Source organism: Sorex fumeus, unplaced genomic scaffold, assembly GCF_029834395.1.
Source record: "Sorex fumeus unplaced genomic scaffold, SorFum_2.1 ptg000042l, whole genome shotgun sequence".
NCBI classification, from domain to species: Eukaryota; Metazoa; Chordata; class Mammalia; order Eulipotyphla; family Soricidae; genus Sorex; species Sorex fumeus.
This window is the reverse complement of record NW_026606099.1, coordinates 5,247,082-5,273,309: the sequence shown is the minus strand read 5'-3', so window position 1 is coordinate 5,273,309 and position 26,228 is coordinate 5,247,082. Positions and strand designations below refer to the sequence as shown.

At 59.2% G+C, this 26,228-nt stretch overlaps 1 protein-coding gene across 2 annotated transcripts; it reads right to left on the bottom strand.

Annotated features, from left to right (window-relative positions):
- Positions 1-91: 91 nt before the first annotated feature.
- Positions 92-15,704, bottom strand: KCNH3 (potassium voltage-gated channel subfamily H member 3). 2 transcript variants are annotated; one of them, XM_056120183.1, is made up of 15 exons: positions 15,464-15,704; positions 14,053-14,286; positions 13,638-13,772; positions 12,718-12,857; positions 12,082-12,325; positions 11,282-11,439; positions 10,993-11,200; positions 7,616-7,891; positions 7,207-7,406; positions 6,621-6,870; positions 3,159-3,370; positions 1,987-2,318; positions 1,522-1,628; positions 814-896; positions 92-744 (listed from the first exon to the last, which is right to left on the bottom strand). In XM_056120183.1, the coding sequence occupies exons 1-15, from the start codon at positions 15,537-15,539 to the stop codon at positions 145-147; spliced, it is 3,255 nt and encodes a 1,084-aa protein (XP_055976158.1). In that variant the 5' UTR covers positions 15,540-15,704; the 3' UTR covers positions 92-144. The 2 variants fall into 2 exon arrangements, with proteins under 2 accessions (XP_055976158.1, XP_055976159.1); XM_056120184.1 differs by having other exon boundaries at positions 14,053-14,282; positions 15,464-15,618.
- Between the last annotated feature and the right edge of the window lie 10,524 nt (positions 15,705-26,228).

Sequence of the window (26,228 nt, the reverse complement as noted above, 5' to 3'; positions counted from 1 at the left end):
GCAGGCGGGGGGGGCTCCCCCTGGCACCCCCGACTCGGCCCTGAGCCGGTGGGAGCCGGAGGCCCGGGCTGCGCCTTGCGCCCTACGCCCTACGGTCGGGGCGCAGCAGGTGGCTGTGTGCTGGCGACACTGAGTTCTGGAGAGTCAGACTCCGGTGCCTTCCTCTTGTGTCCACTGGACCGTGCCAGAGCCGTGGCAGCCAATCAGCACCATCTCCAGGCTGTGGGGCTCCCAGGACAAGGCCAGGCCCCGTGACCCCGGGGGGTGCTCCCCCGCACTGGCTGCCTCGGTAGTCTGGCCTGGGGGCTCTGGGGGGCCAGTCTGCGCCCCTTCCTCAGGGCTCGGTGGGACAGGGGTGCTGGTCTCAGGGCAGAGTTCTCCTGGGCCCGGGGGCTCCAAGTCCGAGGCGGAGCTCCAGAAGGCAGAGGTTCGAGGCCAGGGGGAGCTCTGTGATGCTGGGGGGCCCCAGGGCCAAGGGGCTGTGAGAGGCGGGGGCCCCGGTCGGGGGTGCGGCCAGGTCCCACTCAAGGCCGAGCCAGGTGGGGGCTGCAGGCAGAAGGATGACGACTCCGTGTCTACACGCAGAGGCTGCAGAAGTCCCGCGGCGCTGGCTGGGCATGGCGCCTCTCCTGACTCCCGAGGACACAGGCCTTCCCCATGGGGGGCCAGGACCAGCTGCACGGCCTGGCGAAGCGACTGCAGCCCCTCCCGCATCTGCAGCACCTGCTCCGACAGCTCCACCACCTGCGCGGGGTCGGGGGAGGGTGAGGGCGCCGCCGCCTCCCACCCCACCGCGGGCAAGCCCTCACCCACCGCCAGCCGAAGCTTGTCCAGTGTGTCCGTGTCCGCGCTCCTCGCCTCACTGGGGCCCGGAGGGACGGTCAGCAAGTTGTTCTCTGCAGACAGCAGGGTGGGGTCACCAGCCAGGGCCGGTGAGAGGCGTCTGCGGGGGTTCTACCCCGCTCATCAGACCACCCCCACGTAGCACAGATCACTCAGGCCTTGCAGGGCCGACATTCTGGACAGCCACTCCCACTTTGCCCATGCTGCTGTTCTGCCCAAAATGCCAGGGGCCTTGAGCCTGCCACCCTCAGGCTCGCCCCGCCCCGCCCCCAGGACGAGGTTCTCCATGCACGTCTGCTCTCTCCTCCAGGCATGTGGGCACTCCTAGAAGCTCCCTGCCAGGAGGGCAGGGCCTCACCCGGGACCACTCTCCCCTCCCACTTCTTCAAACCTCGAGCCCTGTGAGCCATTCACCATCCTATGGGTTAGTTTAGACTCACTTCAGAGGCACAACTAAAGCAAAGTCACAGTGGAGACAGCGGGGCTTCAAACCCCACTTGCAGCTCCTCAGCACCAAATAGCATCACCCCCAGGCGCCCCAAATAGCACAAACGGGTGAGAGCCAGAGGGCTGCCAGGCTGGTCTGGGCCTGTCATTTCTCAAGAGGCCCATCACACATAAGGTTCACCAGGCAAAGGGGCTATCCCCAAATCTCCCCCCAGACTCAGCCCCCGGTACCTGGTGCGGGGGAAGGGCTGCTGCTGCATTCAGGACCGGACTGTCCCCCTCGGAAAGAGAACTTGGGCTGGTCGGAGCCACAGCCGTCCTCAATGCCATCTACTACTCTGCGGATCCAGAACAGCCAAGGGCAACAAATCAACAGGTGGCCCACAAGGCGTCTCGTGGGACACGGAGGCCCAGCGTCCACACAGGTTGAGGAGACCGGTACCAGAGCAGGGCCTCGGAGCCCCAAGAGGAAGATCACGTAGGATCTCATCTGCCTCCCGCTGCAGAGCCTGCGGTTCACTGAGGCGTCAGACTTGAGCACAAAGAACAGGCCGAGCACGTCTGGCGCACCAATGATGGGGTTAAGGCAGGAGGAGGTGGAGAGGTTGGGCGGCATGGGTGCCCAGGTGAGGGGGGGTGCTTGGCTGCGGTTTAATCACCTAACAGGCGACAATACCTTAATACAGCTCCACTTACCTGGGGCTCAAATCTGGGGGCACATTCCAGGGCACGGAGGGCAGCCGCAGCCCCTCCAAGCTCCGGGGGTGCGCAGAGGGGCCGGGCTCAGCCTGATACGCTCTGGCCCTGCCCGGCCGCCCTCTGCCACCCAGACGAGGCCGGGGTACAGTCCGACGTGGAGACAAGAGCTTGGCGGCGGAGGACGAGGAGGTACAGCTGGGGGACAGCAGGGGACTGGAAGTCTCGTCCGCAGGGGCTGGGGAGGCTGTGGGGCCCTGCTCCCCATCTGTCTCCTTCTCTTCCAGTGTGGACATGAGGGTGTTGTCGCCGCTCAGAGAGCTGGTGTCTACCTGAGGACAGCGGGGGACAGGACAGCAGCAGGGTTAGCTCTGAGCACTCCCCACTTCCCTCCACCACCCCAGCTGCTTCTCCCCAGCAGGGGACTGTCCTGGTCAAATAGGATGCCCAGTATCTCCCACCAGCAGAGGGACAGTCACTATGCCAAACCTTTGCTGTCCCTCGAAATTCTAGCCAAGAAGCCAGAGTGACAAACCTCAGTGGGCTATGTAGGAGGCCTGGGTTTGATCCCAGCACCACATGGTCCTCAGAGCACTGCTGGTAGGAGCCCTGAGCGGCAAGAACTGTGCCAGAACTAGCCCCTGAGCACTGCCAAGTATGGCTTCCCCGCAGACAAAGGAAAAAAAAAGTGTGTGAGGGGCCAGACTGACACATGACCTATATGGGTTCGATCCCTGGCAGCCCCATATGGTTCTCTGAGCCCACGAGGAGTGATCCCTGAGTGCAGAGCCAGGAGTAAGCCTTGAGCACTGCCTGATGTGGCCACCAAACAAATGGAAGATGGACACACCACTCTCTGCGGGTTCCCTGGGCTCGTGGAGCTCTCCGAGAAAACAAGCATCCCAGTTTGGTTTGGAGTTGGAGACCCTCAGCGCAATCTTGTTTGACGGAGGAGCAGGGAAGCGGCTGGGTTCGCCTCAAAGGGTGGCTAGTGGGGCGGCCCCTCTGAACCCATGGGTAACCCTCCCTCTCCTGAGACCCCACCAGCTAGGCTTGAAGTACACTGTGTGCGGGTGTGAAGGGACAGGGAGAGTGTTGGGGGGCTAGCACCGCCCGGCCACAAGCCCCAGCCCCTGCCCCCCTCCAGAACCCCGGCCCCTCCGCACCCTCACCTCTGTGTGACCCGCACCCAGGTTGTAGCTGAGCTCCCCCCGGAGCCCCCTGCTGAAGCGCGGGGCAAACTCGGGGTACAGGGCAAGGCTCTCGTGCAGCCCCGCCAGCTGCAGACACTGCAGGACACAGTAGGTCAGCCCCTTCACGTCCGCGTTGGCCTTCACCACCTGCTCACGCTGGGGCAGCTCGCAGCCGATCAGATCACCCTTCCCTGGGGAGAGGGCACAGAGGTTAGGGATCCCCAGCACCAGAGAAGGGGCGTGAGGAGTTGTAGACCTTCCCCCTGTGCACTGGCCGGGCATCTCTTGCGGGGGGCCACTATGGGACCTTGGAACAAGGCCTGCCACATAGCCCCCCAGAGAGAGGCTGTGGGGGTGGAGCGGGGAAGCGCCCAGACGCTCCGGTACGTGGGACCCCAGCCACATTGAGGAGGACTGAGCCAGTGCTGTGTGGGAGCTGTTAAACCAGCCGGATCCACAGACCTCAGCTCCTTTTCTCCCTACAGAACCCAAGTACCAGCAAGGGTCCCCCTCCCCCCAACTCCGAGCCCGCTTTCAGCCTATTGCACACAGTGTGGCTGCACAGCTGCCCCGTGGTCCAGAAGGTGTCACTGAGGGTTTTCCTGCCACGAAGTAGGGGGCACTGCCTGCCGGGCAGCAATGGCAACGTGGACTCGATTAGACTGAATTCTTCCACGTTAGATTGGGGAAAACATGTCTGTGGATCAATGAAATAGTGTCTCCCCTCAGGGACACGGAGAAAAGCAAACTAGTTTGTATCAGAAAGCACCTGATGTGCAGGCAATGGGGCACATTTCAGGAGTGGCCACAGGTAGCCCCCCAGAGACGCTGCCCTTGCTCACTGCCCTCCTCGAGCACCCACTGCTGCAGCCCACTGGCTCAAAAGCACTTCCGGCCTTCAGAAGAGATGGCTGGCGGTCACCACATGCTGCAGGCACCCACTGAGCCTGGAGGCCTCCTATGACACCATGGACTTCTGCTCAAACTAACGCATCAAACACATCACGGTTACATTCTGGGGGCGGGTGAACACTCAGTAGTGCTCCAGGACCACTCCTGGCTCGGGGTTCATGGGAACATGTGGGGCTGGGATTGAACCCAGACCTCCAGCGTGCTAAGCGTCTCCTCCAGCCCATTATGTTTTACTTTCCTCGTTTCAGGCCATGCTTCAAGTTTTTTTTGTTTTGTTTTGCTTTTTGGGTCACACCCAGCGATGCTCAGGGGTTACTCCTGGCTCTGCACTCGGGGGACCATATGGGATGCTGGGAATCAACCCAGGCTGGCAGCTTGCAAGGCAAACGCCCTCCCCGCTGTGCTATTGCTCCAGCCCCATGCTTCAAGTTTCTTCCAGAGCTGTCTGTATCTTGAGGCGACCATCTGATGAATGAGCTCTGGGCCCCTCCACTGGTGACATCCGAAACAAGAGTGGTCTATTTCTTGTCTTCATCCAAGAGGTGAGATAAGAACAACTGCTAGGAGAGGACCCAAGACAGAGTCCATGCTACTGGTCTGAGCCCAGAGTTCCCTGCATCACTGACATCTCAGTGCACACCTCGGCTCGGCTCACGCGCCCCTTCCCTGGCTTCCAACCTCCTTCCTCCTGTAGCTCCTATGTGCAGACGCCCACACAGGATGGCTGGCCTGACCACTGGGTCTGTGAGCACTAAGCCGTGGAGGCAGAGAGCATGCGAGGGTTGGGGGAGTCCAAGCGGGAAGCCAGGTGCCGCTGAGGGCTGGGGAAGCAGGTAGCTCTTGAACCATGTCAGCAGAGGAGATCGTTCCTGGGAAGAGAGTTGGTCAAAGGGCATCTGTCTGGTGCAGGAGTGCTCAGGTGCTCCGTGGGTGAAGGCCTGGGTCACAGACCCTTCCTGGAGGCTGTCGTGAAACCGAACGGCATTCCATGATGAGCGGCCTGGAGTCAGGGAACAGACGCTCAGGCAGGACCCAGGTAGCTCCCATCTCTCTACTGCCTTGGCTCCGAATGGGGAAAAGTGTGTCTCATAATCCATTTGAACAGGATGCACCATGTGCCTTGCATGTGTGAGGCCCTGGGTGACCCCAGGCACCACAAAAATAAAATAAAATAATAATAACAATAATACACTTGAAAATCTTGCTGCGGATTAGCCAGTCCACAATCGTCCAGGCAGGTCGGCCTTTTTCATCCTTGTGAACCTCTCCGGTTCCCTGTAATTTCTCAATGATTCCCAGTCACTCGCTCCAAACCTTGGCATAACAGCACGCAAGCCCAGGAAAGGAACTCCTGAACGATGCAAAGGAGGGTACCAGCCGGCCTCGGAGCCAAGCCCTGGGTGGTGTTTCTTTCCTCCAGTATCTAGCTGGGAGATCCAGGTGAGACTCGGCCCTTGGTCTGCTCGCTCCTCCAGTCGGCAGGAAACCGCAGCTCCTCCAGGCAGCACTGTCACACACGAAGTCAACACGCACTTGGCAGCTTGAGGGTCCCTCCGTGGTGGAGGATTCACTCGCGGTCTTGTGAAGGTGTGAGTCGCTCCATGGCGCAAGTCAATCAGGGAGTTCTCGTGCCCCAGGCACTGCTGAGGCTCCCACACTCTGGGGCAGCACCAATGTGCCTCCCCCAGGCCTGGGGTGGGGGGGTATCTGCAGTCCTGCCTCTGCGCTGGGTGTCCCCAGCAGAATGTCGTGCTGTGCCACACACGGGCTCTGAGTCCAGCCTGCCTTTCTCCTGGCACAGAGACTGGGGCTCCCTTGCAAAATGGGGACTCTACTGGTTCCTGGCCAGACCCACTAAGGTGGGCATGCCTGGGAGAAAGCAGGGAGGGCTCCCGAGCCCCTATCAGCACGCCGGCCCCCTGTCCCGCCTGGGCAGGGATCCATCCCTCATCTTCGCCTCTTTTTTGCTGCCTTTTATTGGTTTGGAGGCCATAAGAAGTCAGCTCAGGGGCTCCTCCAGGCTGAGGGCAGGGCACCGTGCCGCACTGAGGCTGGAACTCCTGCCTCCTTCCGGGTGAGGCTGCCCCAGACCCACTGAGAGCGTCTCCCTGGCCCTCCACCCTTTGGGGCCAAGAAGGTTTGCTGGGAGTCTGAGGTCTGTGGTCCCCATTTGGGCTTGGAGCCTGGTGTCCCTTCTTTCGTTTGAATTCTTGGCCCTGGTGTGATCTGTAGCTCAGCTCCTGGAGGGGCCCGCAGCTGGGAGCCCCAAGGTTGCTCTCATTCCCCCTTCTAGCCTCACCTGAGCACTTCCACCGGAGACAGAGAGTGTTGCATCCCTCTGCGCCCTCATAGACTCAAGTCCGTTCTCGGCACCCCGCCCACTCCCTCTTCTCCCTCCCTGCACCCCCCACCCACACCCGGCATGGGGAGACCTTTCCACCTCCTCCTGTCGCCACCTTGTGGCCACTGGGTCACCCTCGGCTCTGCCCGAGCCCCACGGGCACCCCCTGCCCTGCCTCCCTTTCGCACCTAGGATGGCGAGCACGGTGCCTCCTTTGAGCACCTCCATGGAGCCAGAGCAGACGAAGTAGAGGGCCTGGAGCGCGTCGCCCTGGTGGATGAGGTACTCGCCCGGCGTGCAGAAGGCGGGCCGGAGGGCCAGGGACAGGGCGCGCAGGCAGCCACGGCTGGCGGCCTCGAACAGCGGCAGCTGCAGGACCTCCTTGTGCAGGTGCATCGCGATGTCTGCGCGGAGCTCGTCCGGGAGGCTCTGCAGCAGCTGCGGGGCCCGGGCAGGTGAGGGGGGAGGGGCGGGCTCTCGGCCAGGCCCTCCCCACCTGGAGTCCTAGGGAGCATGGGCGGCCTGGCGCCATCCGGAGCGACACAGGACACAAGGCAGAGAGGACGGCCGCCTCAGCCTTCCTTGCAACAGCTTTCACTGCGCCCCACAACCCCGAGACTCAGGCTGCGCCCCGTGAACAGAGGCCCCCTGAGCCCTGCTGGCTGCCCGCGAGTCCCTGCTCTGCCCAGGAGGCCAGACTCCCTGCCCGGCCCCCTCCCCGAGGATTCGGGCCCAGCATCCTCCCCTTTCAGGAGCAAAGGCTCCGCAGCGCACCTCGGTGGTGTCAATGCCATTGTTCACGGCCCATGTGGCCTGGAAATACTCGAGCATGCGCTGCTTGAGGGGCTTGGGGATGCGGTGGATGCGGATGTAGTCACGCAGGTCGCGGGTGCGGCTGTGATACAGAAAGCGGCGGGCGTACATGCGCTGGATGATGGCCGTCACGTTCCCGAACACCACGGCGTGCATCAGGGCTGCGGGGGAAGAGGGGGTCCCCGCCGTGAGTCTGAGCCAGCTGGACCCCAACTCTCCTGGGCAGCACGGAGACCCGCTGCCCAGCGCGGGGCTCCCTGCCCAGCCCAGCCCCGGGTTCCTCCTCCAAGCAGACAGACCCCCCCCCCCCCCCGGGGAACTATCCGGAGCCGGGGGGTCCGCCTGGCCCGCGGGCAGTGGCAGGCCTCACCGCCGATGAGCATGGTGCAGATGGAGAAGATCTTCTCGGTGTCCGTGTTGGCGGACACGTTGCCAAAGCCCACGCTGGTGAGGCTGCTGAGCGCGAAGTAGAGGGAGGTGATGTAGGCGCTGCGCAGGGACGGGCCGCCCAGGAGCGCCAGCCCCGTGCTGTTGACCTCGTTGCTGCTGCAGTTGTCACTCTGGCCAGAGCCGTTCCCCACGGCTGAGCTCTGGCCCACCAGGTAATAGGGGGTCTCCAGTCTGCGGCCCAGTTCTTGCAGCCAGCCTGCAGGGAGGGGAGGGGCACTCCTGCACTCGGGTGCGCGGCCCCCAAGGTGGGGGACAGGCACGGTGGGAGCCACTGCTGCCCCCACCTCAGCATACCCTGCCTCTCAACCTCTGCTGAGCAACCCCGGAACACAGCAGCCGGGTAGGCGGGTCCTCGGAGCAAGGAGCCCCACGCCCACTCTCGTGGCTGACACAGAGCCCTGGTCGCAGCCTGGGGTGGAGGGTGTTCACCCAAGCCCTCTGGCTCTCTTCTACCTTCCGAGAGGCCACTCGAGAGCGGCCCCCAGCCGCACCCCCACCCCCACCTCAACGCACACAGCCACATCATCAGGCTTCACAAAGGTCCTAAGCACGTGGAGGAGGGAATGCCACACACCCGCCAGCAAGGCCCACGGCTGAGCCCAGGCATGGAGGGCACCTTGGCACAGACACAAGCAGAGCTCAAGAGCAGGCCTGACTCCTCAATACCATATTCTCCGTCCCGGCCTTTGCATAAGGTGAGGGTGCAGGGTTCTTAGGACCCCTAAATCACTCTATGCCTAGCTGGAGGGTTGCAGGTATTCTAGGGGCGAAGGAAATTCCAAGGGGTCTCGGAAGGTTAAGCAAAGGCAGCTGGTGAATACAGAGGGTGGGCCCAGGGCCACAGGCTCCTAGGCCTAGACCCCCTCCCCACCCATGCTCTGCCCGCCCCCTCACCCCAACACGCCCCAAGCCTCCACTACACATTCTTCCCAACACCATATACTCCCATTGGCCAGTTATCCCTGCCACTCAGTCACCTGAAATAGTCAGATGCAGGGCGGGAGGTCTGCACCCAGCCGAGCATGTGCTATGGGCCATGCTCTGAGGGAAGCAGGGGGGCTGGCCTCAGAGGAGAGACAGAAGTTTGATTTTTTTTTTTCCTTTTTGGGTCACACCCAGCAATGCTCAGGGGTTAACTTCCTGACTTTGCACTCAGGAATTACTACTGGCAGTGCTCAGGGGATTCTATGGGATGCCGGGGATCGAACCCGGGTCGGCCGCGTGCAAGGCAAATGCCCTACCCGCTGTGCTATCGCTCCGGCCCCAACAGAAGTTTGATTTAAAGAAACATCATTGTGATCTAGGGCAAGCCGCCAGCCTAAAGTAGAGACGGAGACTGACTGCAGGCAGCAGCTCAGCAAGAATGTGGGGTTCACACTGGGGAAGGAAAGGTGGGGAGGTGAGTTAAAGCCCAAAGCAAGGTGAAGATTCAGTCCCTCTATGGGAGGGGCTCAGGGGGAGCAGGACGTACGAGACTCGGGGGCTCCAGGAGGGGGGCACTGCTGCCAGGTGTGAATGTAACGAGGGGGCGGTGGCAGAGGGGCCTCTCCGCTCTCAGCCTGGTCTGGCACCAGCAACCCTGGAGCAGCTGCCAGATGGCCCCTGCCAGCAGCTGCCCGAGACGGGAGCCTACATGGAAGTTCAGTTTAGCACCAGTCCGGCCCGTCTCCACTGGGCAAGGAGGAAGTTGGGACACCCGGGGCTGTGGAGCAGGAGAGCGAGGCCACGGGGACCCTCTCTCCCCCCGGTTCTTTCTAAAGTGGGACTTGGGGGCCCTGACTTCAACCCAATTAGGGATAGTTCCCTTGAAGAAAGCAGGGAGAGGTGGCGATGAGGGTGGGTGCCAACCTCCAGTGGAACGAAGGCCCTCAGGGCTTACGAGCGGCAGAACTCCCACACGTACCCACGAAACACCCAGCCCGTGCGGCATGAGCTTCCCACAGTAACCCCAGCACCCCCGGGAGCCAAAGGTGTCATCCCCATAGGCTGGGCAGCCACATCTGGTGCGAGCTCCTTAGAGCATAGGGGGCCACGTGGGCATAAGGCCCAGGGCGAGGGGGTGTGCGTGCCCCCAGGACTCTGGCGCCGCTGCAGCCTCTCCGCGTCTCCTGGCCCACTGACCCTCTTCTCCGGAAGCTGTGTGACCCTGAGCAGCTGCCACCCAACCTCCCTCAGGGAAGGACAGGCGCCACGGAGCCGACACCACCTGGAACATCCCGCTTCCGAGCAACTGGAGCGCTGGGGAGCTGCCGCGGGCCTCGGGGCACCAGGCTCTGGTCCCTGCGGGCCGGGGCAGGAAGACAGCCTGGAACAGAGGCTCCCGGGGACGGGCACCGCACTGCTGCATCCGAAGGCCAACCTGGAGCCTGGCGACCCTAACCAAGAGCGGGCAGCCCTGAGCAGCTGTTTCCCACCCACTGGCCTGAGGCCGCAGCTTGCAGCTGACAGGGAAGAAGGTGCTGGATTGGAAATGTGGAGTAGAAAGGCCAGCCCAGCTGGACAAAAAGAAGCGAGGCAGGGGCTGGAGCAACAGCACAGCGGGGAGGGCGTTTGCCTTGCACGCGGCCGACCCCGGTTCGGTTCCCAGCATCCCAAATGGTCCCCTGAGCACCACCAGGGGTAATTCCTGAGTGCATGAGCCAGGAATAACCCTGTGCAATGCTGGGTGTGACCCAAAAAGCAAAAAAAAAAAAAAAAAAAAAAAAAAGAGTGAGGCAGAGAGAGGAAGGGTGGAAGCAGACCTGTTCGTGTGGAGGGTGTGGGGGGAGAGGCGGAGCCTCCCGAGGAGTGTGGTCTGTGGCGGGCAGGGGTGACAGGAACATCACGGGGCCCAGCAGCCACCACCGTGACCTTCGGGCTGCTGTTATGGGCCAGGAGTGGGGGAGAAAGTGCTCCTGGTGGAGTGGAGGTGAGTGGGAGGAGAGCAGGAGGAGTGGGGGCAGGGGAAGAGGCGCGGGAGGGCCGAACAGCTGGCACAGATGCACACTGGAGGTGACCTGAGTGCGGAGGGGGCCTGAGAGCAGGTCAGGCTGAGCCCCAAGGGGCACCCAGTGCAGGTGACACAGTGCCCGGAGACCCCGGGCCTTGCCCCAGCCCCTGCATTCTCACGGACACATGCCCGACACAGATGGAAGCCCATGCAGCTGTGCACGCCTGTCGGGACACCTGCTATCAGCACGCCAACGCATGCCTCTGCACACCTGTGCCTTCCTGGACAGGCTCACGGTGAGGGACAGTCCCTGTGGACACAGACACCACCTCCTGCCCCCCACCTCTGCACACGGCGGGCGCCAGTACCAATCTCGGGCAGCTCCGAGGCGCTGTTCTCGATCTCCCGCTGGCCGATGTAGAACCAGACGCAGGCCACCCAGTGGGCGAGCAGGGCGAACACGGCCATGAGCAGGGTGAGCACCACGGCGCTGTACTGGGAGTAACGGTCGAGCCGGGGCAGCAGCCGGAGCAGCCGCAGCAGCCGCACCGTCTTCAGCAGGTGGGCCCCGAAGTACTGCGGTGGGGGGGAGAGGTCACCCCGCAGTCTCCCCTCCCCGGCTGGGCCCCCGCAGCCCGCCCTGCCCGCCACACTGACCACGTTGACCTTGAAGGCATGGAGCAGGTCGAAGGGCAGCGCCGCGATGACATCCAGCAGGAACCAGGTGGTGACGTAGTGGAGGCAAATGGACTTGGGGGCGAACACCACCTGGCCTGACTTGGACACGAAGGTGGTCCGGAAGTTCAGCACAATGTCTGCAGGTGAGGCATGGGGGCGACTGTCAGCCTGGGGAGCCCCGGCCTGACGATCAGCTCAGAGCTGAGAGTCCTGAACGCTGGGTAGACTTTTTAAAATGTAGTCACCGTGAAATCACAAGTTGTAATTTCAGTTGAGTTTCAGGCACACAACACGGACCCCTTCACCAGAGTCCACTTCCCTCCGCCACAGAATCCCCATTCCCTTTGCCTGCTGTCCACCAGTCTGCTTCTACGAGATCCCCCCCCTTTTTTTTTTTGCTTTTTTGGGTCACACCCAGCGATGCACAGGGGTTACTCCTGGCTCTGCACTCAGGAGTTACTCCTGGCGGTGCTCAGGGGACCATATGGGATGCTGGGAATCAAACCCGGGTCGGCTGCGTGCAAGGCAAACGCCCTCCCCGCTGTGCTATCTCTCCAGCCCCTAATTTAGCCTGTTTGGTGCGTGGAGGAGCTGAGCTTGGAGGTGTGACAAGTGGTTCAGGGTCCTCTGAGCCATTTGGGTATGCTGAATATCAGGTTTCAAGGTCTACCCACAGGTCACAGACACAGGGGGCAAGGGAGGCCCTGGTGGGAATTGGAGCCATGCAGATGACTGTCACCCCAGGGGCCCCGTGGCGAGCAGGGACACAGCACACGTACCGAGGATGAAGAGGACTTCCACGGCCAGGTCGCAGACGCTGGGGGGGCCACGGGCAGCGCTGGGCTCCCGAGCCGTGCTCACACACACGCTATAGGGCACGGTGACAGCCACATAGAGGGTGGCCAGCAGGATGAAGCCATCCCAGGTGGCCCTCAGCGCGCCACAGTGCAGCAGGATAAAGGGTGACTTTCGAATGGCAGCGACTTTGTACTCGGGCAAGTTTGGTTTCTCCCCAAACACTCCCTGAGAGGGGCCGGGCCGCCGGGAGGGGAAAGAAACAGACGCCAGGTTGAGGGGGTCTGGGACAGGCACCCGCCTCCCCGTTTGCATTCTCAAACCACCTCTGGCCTGGGCATCAGAGACCCCCGCTGCAGAGCAGAGAGCCGAGCTTCAGGCAGGTCTCAGCTAAGGGGCTGAGCCGCGGTCACAGCGCTGCTTAGGGAGGCGCCACGGCCCGACAATTCGCTCAGCCTTTGCCGCATCAGGCATGTGACATTTCCTCCCATAGCCACACCCCCAGAGTTTAGGGGAGCCCTGCCTGACCCCGTGGCCATCCTCTCTGTGGCGGGTTCAGCCCCCTCCTCCAGCCCAACCTCCCCCTCCCTGCCCGCCCTCGGCACACAACCTCAGCCCACCTTGTTGAGCTTATGCTTGCCCTTGGGCTGCTTCTGCAGGTGCCCGGACAGGTGGTAAAGCACAGCCCGGCTCCGCCGCCTGTTGGCATTGAAGCCTTTGCTTCTTCCTGCACGGCCATACCGATGGCGGCGGCCACCACCTGCACAAGGAGAGAAGCCCAAGAGGGTGAGTCCACCCCCTGCCCTCAGATGCAGCTCTGAGCTCGGGGACACCTGTTCCCAGCCACTAGTCTGCTCCGGCTCACTGCAGCTGTCTGTTAGCCTCGGGGCCCGGCAGGCCTCACTTCCTTGAGGCATTTGCCAACAGTAGTAACGGGCAGGCCTCTGGGTGAGGCCAGACCTAGGGTCGGTGCTGACTTCTGAGAGAAGTACGGGGAGATGGCTCTCAGAAGGAGGAGTCAGGCCACTGGAGACGCACATCAGGAGCAGTCAACCGGGATTGGGGCGGGGAGTGGGGAATGAAGGCTCCCCCCACCCCCACCTCTCAAGTACCAAGGAGGTCTTGATGTCAGCTCTGTGTCCTGTCCAAGTGCCTCCCCCAGCCCTTGGAGGACCCAAGACGGGAAGGATCCATAAGAACTTAAACGAAGACTTGGGCCAGGGCACCCCAGTCGACTTTACCAGGAGAGGATCCAGGTGCTCTGCACTGAGCTCACTAATTGATCAGTAAATGGCATTTCCCGGGGAGTTTGTTTATTTGGTTTCTTAGTAAAGTTCACTTGAAAACTCCAGTTTATCTCAGCTGAGTCCCCTGTCTCAGCTGAGTTGCACAGGTCCCTCAGCCGGCCCTGCCAGCCCAGAGCCAATGGGGGCACGGGGTCTGGGGACACCTGGGAGCCCTCTCAGTGCCCAGGCCCCACCCAGGCCTACTGTGTCCAGCACCCCTGCCACCCGTTCACACGCGGCCCCGAGCCACCCACCTGTCTCTTTCCAGTTGTCAGGGCCCCCTCGATTCTTTATGTCACTGATGTCCTTGTGGGAGACCAGGAAGAGGGCCACCTCCCCTTTCTCATTCTTTATGGGAATCACATCCAGGAGACACCAGAATGGGAGCCCTGGGCATGAAGACAGACTCAGCCCCAACAGGCCTGGCCTTTGCCGGGAGAGGGGTCTCGGACAGGGCTCCGGGGAGGGCAGGGGGGTCAGCGGGTCCAACTCAGACACCCCAGGCTGAGGCGGGGACGATGGGACTGAGAAGGGTTCTGGAAAGAGGCAAGAGGTGGGGTGATGGGAAGAGGAGCTGGGAGTAGGGAAGGGGGATGAGAGGAGACAGAGAAGGGGCGTGGGGCAAGCTGGGCGAGAGGAAGGTGTGAAGCAGGTCAGGGACCCCCTCACCACTCTTCCGGTACAGGATCAGCTCGGCCTTGAACTCCTTGTGCTCATCCAGGGCCTTGCGGATCTGCTGGCGGACAAGCTCGCTGGTGTCAGGCCCATAGAGGAAGGAGCAGGCGCAGCCCCGCTGCATGACCTCGGCCCGGGAGAAGCCCGTGAGGTCACAGAAGCCATCAGAGCAGTAGACAACGGGGAAGAGCCCCGCCACCTGGGCATTGCCCAGCACGAAGTTACTGTCTGCAAGAGAGCCCTCCTCAGAGGAGGCATGGGGGAGCGGGGGCCGCCCTCTCCCACCCCTCCCGCCCCAGGAGTGGCTGCTCCAAGCCCCAGGAAACCTCTGAATGATCGGGAGGAGGCGGGGTAGTGGGGTTGCTTAGGAATAGGAGCTCCGTGTGTCAGCGCCTAAGGGAGTCCCTGCGTTCAGGTTGATGAGTGAACTCGAATGGGCAGGGCGCCTTCCTTCCGGGTGTGTCCTGGGCTGCTTGGGGGAAGGGGTGGGGCCGGGGGTGCCCTGAGGAAGGTCACAGCCTGACACCCCCTGCTACCTATGCCAGACTCACTCGCTTGCCAGGCCCCACGCTGGCTGACTCACCAGGATGCAGAGCACCAGGCCCCCATCCATCCCTCTCTGGCCCCAGCACCTGCCTGGCTCAGGGATAAGTGAATGTCAGCAGCGCTGGGAATGTATTGGGGAGTGGGGGGCACTGAATCAGCAGGCTGCAGGAGCCAAGCACCGCGGCAAAGCAGATGGAGGGGCCTGCGTGTGTGGGGAAGGCGCCGCTGCCGGGATGGGCTCCCTCTGTCTGTCCTAACCGAGGACACCCGCAGAGCTGGGAAGCTCCACCAGGAACGTGCCGGGAGGAGAAAAGAGGGGCTTTCTCCACTTTCCTTGCGCTCTGAACGCCTGGAACCCGTGATTCCCTAGCTCGGGCCCCTTCTCCAAACTTCATCAGTCTCAATGGGGGCGCCCCCAAACCCATCTTCCAGGGTTCGGGCTCGGTGCCCTCCTGATTCCCGCCGGATCTGCCTTGGCGTGCAAACCTCTTTCCAAATCTGCTTTCGGCCGGTCCCCAGTCGGTCCCAGTCCGAGAGCAAAGCGTGGGAAAAGGCCGGGACGCTCGGACAGTCCCGCGCGGGCTCCCGCGCCCCCCCCCTCCCGAACGCGCTCAGAACGCCCCGACCCCAGACCCCCGACCCCCGAGGTCGCCGGGCCATTTCCCTAGCGCGGTGGGGGGCTGAGTGAAGTTTTGGGCTGGGGGGAAACGGCCCCTGGCAGGAAGGGGCCCTCGGCCGCGGCTGGACTGGACGCGGGGCGCGCGCAGGGGCGGGCGAGCGCAGGTGTCGGCGCGCAGCCCGCGGCGGCCCCGGCCCCGGGCAGCTCCCCCCGGGCCGGCGGGGAGGGGGTCGGACTCACGCGTGCCGTCGAAGCGCGTGGCGATGGTGTCCAGGAAGGTGTTCTGCGGCGCCAGGAGTCCCCGCATGGCCGGCATCTTAGGCGGCTGCGGCCGCCCGCCCCATCCCTCCGGGGGCGCGGGCACTCAGCGCCGGGGGAGGGCGCCCCGCTCGGCCGCCCCCCGCCGCGCCCCGCGCCCCCCTAGCGCAGCCGTCGCGGGGCAGCGCCCACCCGGGGCTCCGCGGCCCCGCCAGCCGCCCGCGGGCGAGGGGGCGTCCGCGCCGTCGGGGCCCCGGGCATAGCGCGCGGCCCCGGCGCCCGCCCGCGTCGCCCACGGATCCCGGGCGCCGCGCGCTGCGCCCCCCGCGCCCTCGGCTCGCCGCCCCGGCGCGCGCGGCAACGGCTCCGGCCTCGGCTGCGGGTCGCCCCCCGCTCGGCCCGCGCGGCGCCGGGTGCCCGCGGCTCCCTCCGTCCGTCTGTCTGTCGGGGCGCGGCGGCAGCCTCGCTCCTGCCCTCCCGCGCGCGCCGCCTGCACCGGGGTAACCATGGAGACCAGGCACACCCAGGCAGGGCCGCCTCCTTAAAGGGACAGGCCCCTCGCCGGGGGCATCCCTCCCCGGGGAGCCCGGGGGCGCGGGGGCACCGCGGCCCCCTGCCGCTTCGCAGGCAGGCCCGGGCGCCCCGAGTGCCCGCCCGGCTCCGGTCCCGCCCGGGTTCACGCTGCCCCAGGCGGGAGCCGGTTTGGCGCTTCCGCGCGGCGGGTGTGCAGTCTCCTAGCAGCTCTCCTCCCCGGGAGAGCCCTGCGGATGCGGAGCGGAGCTGGGGGTGGGGGTGCGTGTTTTAGAGGGAAGATCCTCCCCCCCGCCGCCGGGAAAGGGGGCCAGCTGGGCAGCTGCGCGGAGGAGGGGAGGGCCGGGCGGTTGGCGGGCAGAGGTTGCGGTCCCTCGAGGGCCACCGCAGTTCCGGGAAGTCTGCAGGCGGGGAGGTTTGAATGCAACTTCGGGGCTTCCAAGTCTTTCTCGGCCTCCACTTGTCCCCCAGGAAAATGGGATCTGGGCATCTGGAGCCGGCGGCGCGGCAGACAGGAGAGGCTGGGAACGGGAGGTGCTGGAGCGTGGGGAGCTCAGAGTCGGGAGCGGGCGCTTCCCCCGTCCCCCCAGGTGTGCCCGGGGCGTAAGAGCGCGTGTGAGTGAGGGTGCGCGCGCGCACGGGAGCCTAAGTCCTTGGTCTCGCCCTGCGTTTCTATCTGTCGCCTTTGAAGAGGCCCCCGGGCTATGCTAGAGGGTCTGGTCGCAGGTTGGGAGACAGGTGAGATCTCCAACTGGGCAAAACTTCCAGTCTCCGGCGTGTGCGTCCTTAAGGGGCTGGGAGTGCGAAGACCAAGCCGAGCTCCCCACGCGATCGCTAAGAGATCTGCGGGCGGGCGAGAAGGGGGCTAGCTCGGGTGGTGTCGGAGGGGCGGCGCCCTGGGCTCCGGCTCCTCTCCCGCGCCCGCCGTCCCCGAGCCCGGCTCTGCCGGCGCAGCTCCTCCTCCCTCCCACGATTTGCCAGCGAACGCGGCAGCGACCGCCCGCGCTCAGAAGAGCCGCCGAGGCCAAAACAGCAATTTGCTCTCGAATGAGTGAAGCGGGAGGCTCAGCACACCCATCCCTCTAGGAGACACATCCACAGTCACCGGCATGAAAAAGTGAGGGGTGTCCCCAGCTCGACTCTGTCGTCAACGACAAGAGCCCAAACCACAGGCACCTGCATTAAAATGAGCGGGTGCTTCGTGCTTTGCGAGGAAAGTGAGAGGCAGACTGGGTCCTCCAGCCCGAATCTTGCCCCCAGGCAGAAGGACCACAGATGCTGGCAGAGCCTCCTTCCTCTGCCTCCCCCCCCCCCCCCCCCAGAGGATCTCCACCACGAAGTAACCTTTCCAGGCTCACCTATGCCTTAGACAGTGGCCCAGAGGGTGCAGGGGTGGAGAGGTAGTACAGTGAGTGAGCAGGGCATTTGCCTTGCTCGAGTCCCATCCGGTCAGATCCCAGCACCTCATATGATCACAAGGAATGATCTTGAGTGTGCAGGAACCAGGAGTAAGCCTGGAGCACCAAAACGACCCCCACCCCCCAAAAAAGAGAGGGGCCAAGTGAGGAGGCAGCTCACGCTGCAGAGATGAAAGTTGTGTTTGGAAGGACCCACCTAGGTTGGAGTAGACTTCTGCCACTTGCTGTCTGGGACTCAATGATCTCATCTGTAACTGGCATGATGTGAGCGAGGCTAACTCTCAGAGGGGTTTAAGGATGATTAAAGGAGTAAATGAGCTGGAACACAAGACACTAGCATCATGCATGTTTGGAATCTCATAAGAACCTTATGAAATGGGCGGGACAGATGCTGTGCTGGGCTGGTAAGGCTATCAGGAAGGAAGAAAGGAAGTGGGTGGATGGAACACATATACTTCCTCAAGGTACCCAGGGTGGAGCCACTGGACTTAGATGCCAGTCCATTCCCAGTCCAGAGACTGTTCCCACCAAGCTACGCCACCAGGAGATTATGTGGGTACGCAAGAACTGGTGGACTGGGGCTGTCTCCAAGAGTTGCACAGTCCTGAGGACAGGCATGACCAAAAGGGGTTTGGCTTCCAGCGTATCTGTCAGGGCTGGTTTTGGACACAGTCATAAAGCCAAATCAGACACCTAGAGCCCAAGACAGCGGGAGGCGGGGGGGGGGGGGAAGATAGGGGGAGTGCCTCAAATAATCTTAGAGAAAGCTGAAGAGAAAATACAGCAGTAGGACTTCTGCACACAGCTGACCTGGGTTCAATCTGCAGCACCGCATATGGTTCCCAGTCCAATGAGGAATGATCCTCGAGCACAGAGCCAGGAGTAAGCCCTGAGCACTGCCAGATAGTGCTCCCCCCTCCCCCCATGTTTCAGTAGCTTAGGTTTAGTGAGCACTACCTTTGTGCCTGGCACTGGACTACGTGCTTGCTTTACTAGACTATTCCATTAATCTTCATCACAATTCTAGGAAGTTCCTGTAACAGCCAAGTGACAGATGAGAATTTTGAGGCAGAAGTGAAATATATAGCCTAAGCTGAACTGCCTCTTTCTGCAGTGCCAGACACAATTCCCGAGTCTCTGACTTGGCGCCCTGATCCCAGTTCCAAAAGAAAATACACTGACATGGAGTGCTGTAATCTTCTTTTTTGGTGGGGGAACAGTGCAACACCCAGTAATGCTTCTTCCTGACTGTGCTCAAGGATCACTCTTGGTAGTGCTCCTCAACTGTATAGGATCCTGCGGAGTTTTGTGTTTTGGGCTACACCCAGCAGTGCTCTGGAGTTTCTCCTGGCTCTGCACTCAGGAATCACTCCTGGCAGACTCAGGAACCAAACAGGATTCCAGGGATAGAACCCGGGTTGGCTACGTGCAAGGCAAGCGCCCTACCTGCTGTACCAGCTCTCTGGTCCCATGGGATCATGGAGATTAAACCCAGATGAGCCTCCTGTAAAACAACTTCCCTAACTCCGGCCCTGAGATCCTTATCTCCGAATGAAACAGCACTCATTCTGGCCTGAAGCCATGGTCCTTCAGAGAATTTGTGTGAATGTGTGTCTGGGTCTTTTTTGCCTGGTTCCAGAACTTTCTGTTTAGATGGATGTCTTGAAGTTGGGCCTCAGCCCACTCATTCTCTATCTGTCTCTCAGATCTCCCTGCCAGGCTTGGCCTACAACTTCCCCGTTCATGGATGGATGAATTGCTGAATTTCTTCTCCCTCCCACCTCCCTCACCCCTGCCATACCCACCACTCAAGGGGCACCACCTTTAGGGGATAGCAAGGGGAGGTGTGAGGGAGCGAGAGCTCCTCACTGCACCTCCTTCCCCTGTCCCCACCTCCCCCCTGACTCATCCAGTCACAGTGGGGAGTCACAGGAAGGTTTGTGTGTGTGTGTGTAGGGGGGTTGCTGTTCAGAGACAACTCAAAGCCATTGTCCACAAGGAGAAACTAAGGAGGCTGCTTTCTGAAGCGGCTGTGGGAGGCTGTGGGAGTATTATCTACAAAAGGAACAAGAGAGAGGAGCAGAGCGAGGGGAAAATGCTCTTGACACAAAAGCTGGAAACCGCCCCGCCTCAGAAGCAAGCGCAGGTGGAGTCTCAGGGTGGGGAGCAGGTGGCTGTCGAGGAACAGAGTTGGCTGCCCACTCCTGGGCTCCCCACCCTCAGCTCGGGGAGCCCCGGGCAGGATCCGGCCAGTGTGGCCAGGTTCTGCATCCAAGGCTGCGCTGCACGGTACGAACTGTCAGGCTTTCAAGTCTGGGTCCCACGTCTGGTTCAGCCACTGGGTGACCTCGGGTGGGTGTTAATCACTTCATTTGTGAAAGATCCTTTTTGTTTGGGGCTCCTGTGGTGCTGGGGATCACACTGGGGACACCCACATGCAAAGCAGATGTACCAGCCTTCTGAGTCATCTCCCTGGTCCTAAAAGGTCCTTTCTCAAAGGTCCGCGGAGAAGCCGTGAGTTTTGTCAGTGGTAAGAATTGTTACTTGGGGCTGGAGTGATAGCACAGCAGATAGGGCGTTTGCCTTGCATGCGGCCGACCTGGGTTCAATTCCCAGCATCCCATATGGTCCCCTGAACACTGCCAGGAGTAATTCCTGAGTGCAGAGCCAGGAGTAACCCCTGAGCATCACCCAGGTGTGACCCAAAAAAGCTAAAAAAAAAACCCTGTTACTAAATGTGCCCCCAATATGGGCCTGGGTCAGGGTGCTGGGGCCTGGAAAGTGAGATGAGGGTAAGACCTTGCTGAAGACTCCCCAGTCCATAGAGAAGGAAGGATGGAAGGAAGGGAGGAAGGAAGGGAGGGAGGGAGGGAGGGAGGGAGAAAGGAAGGAAAGAAGGAAGGAGGAGGGAAGGAAGGATGGATGGATACCATTGGGAACTCCTGCAAGGAAGGAAGGAAGGAAGGAAGGAAGGAAGGAAAGAAGGAAGGGAGGAAGGGAAAGGAAGGATGGAAGGAAGGAAGGATGGATACCATTGGGAACTCCTGCGCTTGGTGACCCCTTAGCTCACACTAGGACATTTCTTTTACTTTAGTGGAAGGTTCTAGTTTGTGTGTGTAACCTACGAGGTCCTTGGAGAGTAAGTGCAGGAGCCATGTTGGAAGCTGATCTGATTTAGTGGAGGGCCGTCCACTGTGCCTGGGGCAGCAGCCCATGATGGGCATCAGGGGGCTGATTTTGCTGAGTGGTCAGAGGGTGACCTGGGATGCTGCTTCCTATGAAGAGTCACTGGACTTGCCACCCAGGGACATGCTGGTGGCTGCTGCTACTGACCTAACTTGAGTCCGGAGGGGAGGGTGGCTGAGAACCTGCCTCAGTGGTTCATTCTAGCAGCACCTGAAAACAGATTTGTTTGAAATCAAATTACAGAGAAAGCCTAACTGGGTTAAGTTGAAGAGAGACATAAAAAGGAGACCTGACTTTTCCCTGAGGAGTCAGAGTGGGCGGCTATTTGTTCCTGCTGTTGTGACGGCAGTGAAGGGGGGGCAGGCGGGAGAACAGTCGTGCTGGTGGTGGTGACAGTGGCTGAGCTTCCTCGCTCTTGGGGAAGGAGAGCAAACAGGTCAGTCACCAAGCTCCTCTCTGCACCGGCCCTGCCCCGAGGCTCCCTGGTGCTCGGCCCTGGTTGCCACTGGCGGCGTTTACCATGGCCACCCACTCGGCCCTGCCTCTGCAGAGCTCAGAAACTGGACTGGTACACTTTTCTGACAAGCAGAAAAGAGGGGCTCAGAGCACACCATATGGGTCCAATGACCCCCCACAAAAGCTGCAGGAAGACAGTGGGTCCCCGTTAGTAAGGTCTGCATAGCTGGACACAGGGTCAGTCTTCCAAACTTTCCTAACAGGCAAGAGAGACAGTGGGTGGTCATTCAACTGCACAGGCCCAGAGGCAGCGGGGCAGTGTTTGGGGTGCAGGGACAGAATCTCCTGTAGGGGTACTCGCCAGTATCTCAACTTTACAGATCACAATGACAATTCCTTGCACAAGGTTAGTAGGGCACAACCACCAATATGTGAAGACAAAACTTCACACTTGAGATTTAGGGATACGGGTCAGGAACTAAGCTTAGAAATGTGAGGCAAAGTAGAACATTTGTCTTGCATACCTGGGGTCCATGCCTGGAATGAACAACAATAACAAAAACACCCAAATATCTGTCCTCACCCAGGGAAATCTTCAGTGTTTCTCCTGGGTAAGGAGCAGCAAATGGATCACCTATTTGCAAAGTATTTCCGTACTACCTAACCACCCAGAAAGGCGTTCGAGAGTTGAGTAAGCTTAGACGGGCCAGAGAGGTAGTGCACATGGTGAAGTGCTTGCCTTGCATGTGGTCGAGCCCGGTACAATCCCTGGGCACACCGGGCATGTAAGCTGCCACTTGAGCCATGTCCTGGCCCCGAATCTGTGCTTGTTTCTCCGATGAAGTGTGCTGCCACACGGACAGGATTCTTACCTGGGAGGACAAGGTGGGATAAATCCTCTTCCCTAGGCAAGGCCCAGCCCATTTTGTAGGGTTAAAGGGCACAATTTATAGAGGCAACAAACCAAACTGACCTCTAATGTGTAGCTTCATTCTCATGGACCCTGACTCTCCCAGGTGAACCCCACCTCAGATAGTTTACCCTGCTTTCCCCAGACAGACCCATGAACTGCAGCCTGGTTGTGACTCTGACCTGTGAGGCCACCCATTATCTATAATACCCTGCACGGATCCCACACTGCAATAGTTCTGGTTTCTGCAGAAGGCCCGCCATTCCTCCATTTCACTGGCAGAAGACTATCACTGTCACTTGTACTCATTTCTCTCTATAAAAACTCAGTTGTCCAACTAATTGCCCCTGGGCTGGAGAGGTAGCTTGGCAGGAAGTCTTGCATGAGGCAGATCCCCGTTCAACCCCAGGTGCAACATTTAATCCCGGGCATTGTGTCTCAGCATCACTAGTCCTGGCCTATGTCCTACTCCCATGACCAACGAAACCAGTTTCTTCCTTTATCCCTTGTTTTCAGCTCAGCACCGAATCAAAGCACTCCAAACCACTATTGGTAAGCACGTCAATTTATGTATTTTTAAGATACTTTATCAATAACTACTCACGGTCACGGTCCTCCCGTTGTTCATCGATTTGCTCGAGCGGGCCCAGTAACGTCTCCATTGGAGACTTTGTTGTTACTGTGTTTGGCATATCGAATACATCATGGGGAGCTTGCCAGGCTCTGCCGGAGGCGAGATACTCTCGGTAGCTTGCCGGGCTCTCCGAGAGGGGCGGAGGAATCGAACTCGGGTTGGCCATGTTGGCTGCGTGCAAGGCAAACGCCCTACCGCTGTGCTATCACTCCAGTCCACTCTTAAGTACGTGTACCTTTATGGTTTTGTAGTTAAAGGCACGAAGTGCTTTCTTCAGGGGTAATCTATGTATTACTGTGGAATGTTCATTTCAGTGATATCTATAATAAAATCAACACCATCACTAAGAGCTGGTTAAATAAGCAGCTTAAGATATATTTAAAAAAATAATTTTCATTTTTTGGTTTTGTTTTTGGGCTACACCTGGTAACTCCTGGCTCAGAAATCATTTCTGGCAGTGCTCAGGAGACCATATGTGAAGCTGGGGATCAAACCTAGGTCGGCCACATGCAAAGCACATACATTAATCGCTGTACTATCTCTCCAGTCCCAGGTTATGATAGATTCCAAACACTCACGGGGATTCTAAATAGCCATGGGAGGAGCTGGCATATGTTTACCGACATGGAGAGTCTCAGTGGCACATACATTTATGAACTAGGTGCAACCACAGACTCAACACAGGAGGAACACACTCGAGCTTCACAGTAGAGTTCAGTGGGGTGAGAGTAGTCCAGAGTTGGATGTTGACTTTGTATTCTGTAGTACTGCGCTGGCCCCTTCGTGTAAGGTAGTTCTGTTTCCTATCCTATCTCTCTGCCTGTTAGTACTTTTTTGGGGGGGGTGGGGTAGGGGGAAGGCACACCCAGCGGTGCTTAGGGGTTACTCCTGGCTCTGCACTCAGGAATTACTCCTAGTGATGCTTGGGTGACTATATGGGATGCTGGCGAGCCAACCCAGGTTGGCTGCACATAAGACAATTGCCCAACCCGCTAAACTATCTCTCCAGCCCCGCTTGTTAGTATTTCTTGAAATATGATCAAAAGGCAGCCAGCACCAACTAGCCCAGTAAATCTCAGACTTTAGTAACACCATTCTGAGATATAACAATTATCACAAATTGACTTTTATTGGTCTATTTTTTTTTCTTTTTTCTTTTTGGGTCACACCTGGCGATGCTCAGGGGTTACTCCTAGCTTTGCACTCAGGAATCACTCCTGGCAGTGCTCAGGGGACCATATGGGATGCTGGGAACCGAACCTGGGTCAGCCGCATGCAAGGCAAACGTCCTACCCGCTGTGCTATCACTCCAGCCCCTATTGGTCTATTTTTTGATAATTCCATCTTGTGTAAAACGAAGTAAATTATTTTGTGCCTACTAAGGGAGCAGGCTTGGGTGGGGACACTGGTGGAAGGAAGGTCACACTGGTGGTGGGATTGATGTTGACCCTGAATACCTGAAACAACTGTACTATGAATAACATGGTAAGTCATGGTGTTACGGAAAAGAAAAGAAAATAAAAGGGAGGGGGAATGGGAAACCAAAACCAAGTCCAGCTCTCTTCTCCCCCCAAAATCAAAGACAAATGGGGGCCAGAGAGACAATACAGAGCTTACGAAGCAGCCTTACATCATTTGCGGCTGAACCTGGCTTCATCTCCAGCCTCACAAGTTCCCGAGCACCACAGGGGTCCCTGGTGTGCCATGGTAACCCCCTGCCTCACAGGGCCTAAGCAGTGCTGCATCTCTGGGCCTCCAAACAGAATCACCGTCCCAGTCTGCTGAGACTCTCTGGGAGGGGCCCCTAAGCCTCCTGAACACTTGGATACCCACCCACCCAAAAACACGAAAGACAAATTTAAAAAGCAAGCTGAATAGCAGTTTGCACCGTGTGATTCCCATTTAAATGTAAGCAAAAATAAATGTTTGGGTTTAGGAAATTTATGAAAAAATACACAAGAAAATCAGTACTTTCTTCTGGGAAGAAGGGACACAGGAGGGGAGGGATTTTGTTGTTGTTGTTGTTGGGGGGGCACACCCAGAGATGCTTAGGGTTACTCCTGGTTCTGTACTCAGAATCACTTCCGGTGGGCTCATGGCACCATAAAGAGTACTAGGGATCAAACAGGGACAACCACATGCAAGGCAAGCACCGTATCCGTTGTACTATCTATCGCTCTGGCCCCAAGGAGTGGAGGAATTTCTTTTTTCAATTCTTCTCTTTTTTTTCGTTTGGGCCACAACTGGCGATGCACAGGAGTTTTTCCTAGCTCTGCACTCAGGAATCACTCCTGGCAGTGCTGGGGGACCATATGGGGTGTCGGGGATCGAATCCAGGTTGGCTGCATGCAAAGCAAACGCCCTATCTGCCGTACTATCACTCCAGCCCCAGGAGTGGAGGAATTTTAACCTTCGACTCTATATTCTTTTCTACCAAGTAGTCAATGTGACTTTTATTATTTGAGGGGTTTGGGGGCCACAGCCAGTAGTCCTCAAGGGCTATTCCTGGCTCTGTGCTCAGGACTGATCCCTGGCAGTGTTGGGGATGGGGGGCCACAGGAAGTGCTGGGGATTTAACTGAGGTTGGCTGCTCCAGGACAAGTACCTCACCTCCCTACTACCTTCTCCATTTTGGCCCCACTTTATATATATATATTTTTTTTTCCAGCATCAAAAATGGAATGAAGGTTCATGCATTATACATATGCACTTTTTCTCTGAGCACTTCACCTTTTCAGCCTTACAGCCAGTTTATGTATTTAGTTCGATTTGGGGGCCACACCCAGCAGTGGTCAGGGCTTATTCCTGGCAGGGCACAGAGACCAGAGATCAAACCCAGGCCAGATGCATGCTTATCCACTCTCCTTTCTGGCCCTACTAGTGTGTGTGTGTGTGTGTGTGTGTGTGTGTGTGTGTGTGTGTGTGGAGAGGGCATAGCAGTGTAGCTGGGGGCAATATGTGGAGGACCAGAGGGTGCCATCAGGGATCAAACCCAAGGCTCCTACATGCAATGCATAACTCACAGGGGCTGGAGACAGCTCAAAGGGCTGGAAAAAATGTAAAGCAAGTACTCTAGCCCTTTGAACGATCTCTTCAACTGTGGGTTTTTATTTTTTTTTTGAGAAAGGAGGTCAACACCCAGCAGTGCTCAGGGCTTACTCCTGGCTCTGAGCTCAGGGATCTTCTGGTAGGATTTGGGGGACCATATGGGACGCTGAGGAATCAAATTTGGGTTGGCCATATGCAAGGGAAACACCTTAGTCGCTCTCTGGCCCTCCCCAACTGCTTTCATTAAAAAGATTTTTTAAAACTTAATTTTATTGTTTTGGTCACTACTGAATGTGGTTCCTGTCCCCTACCAAAAACAGCAAGAACCAAAATACATTTATTTTTGTTTTTTGAACCACACCCAGTGATGCTCAGGGAGACTCCTGGCTCTGCACTCAGGAATTACTTCTGACAGAGCTCAGGGGACTATATGGGATGCCAGGTCAAAGCTGGGCCAGCAGCATGCAAAGCAAGGACCCTACCCGTTGTATTATTTTTCCATACCTCCCACTGCTTTTAAAGTAGAAATTTAATCAATTAATTAATTTTTGGTTTTTGGGTCAC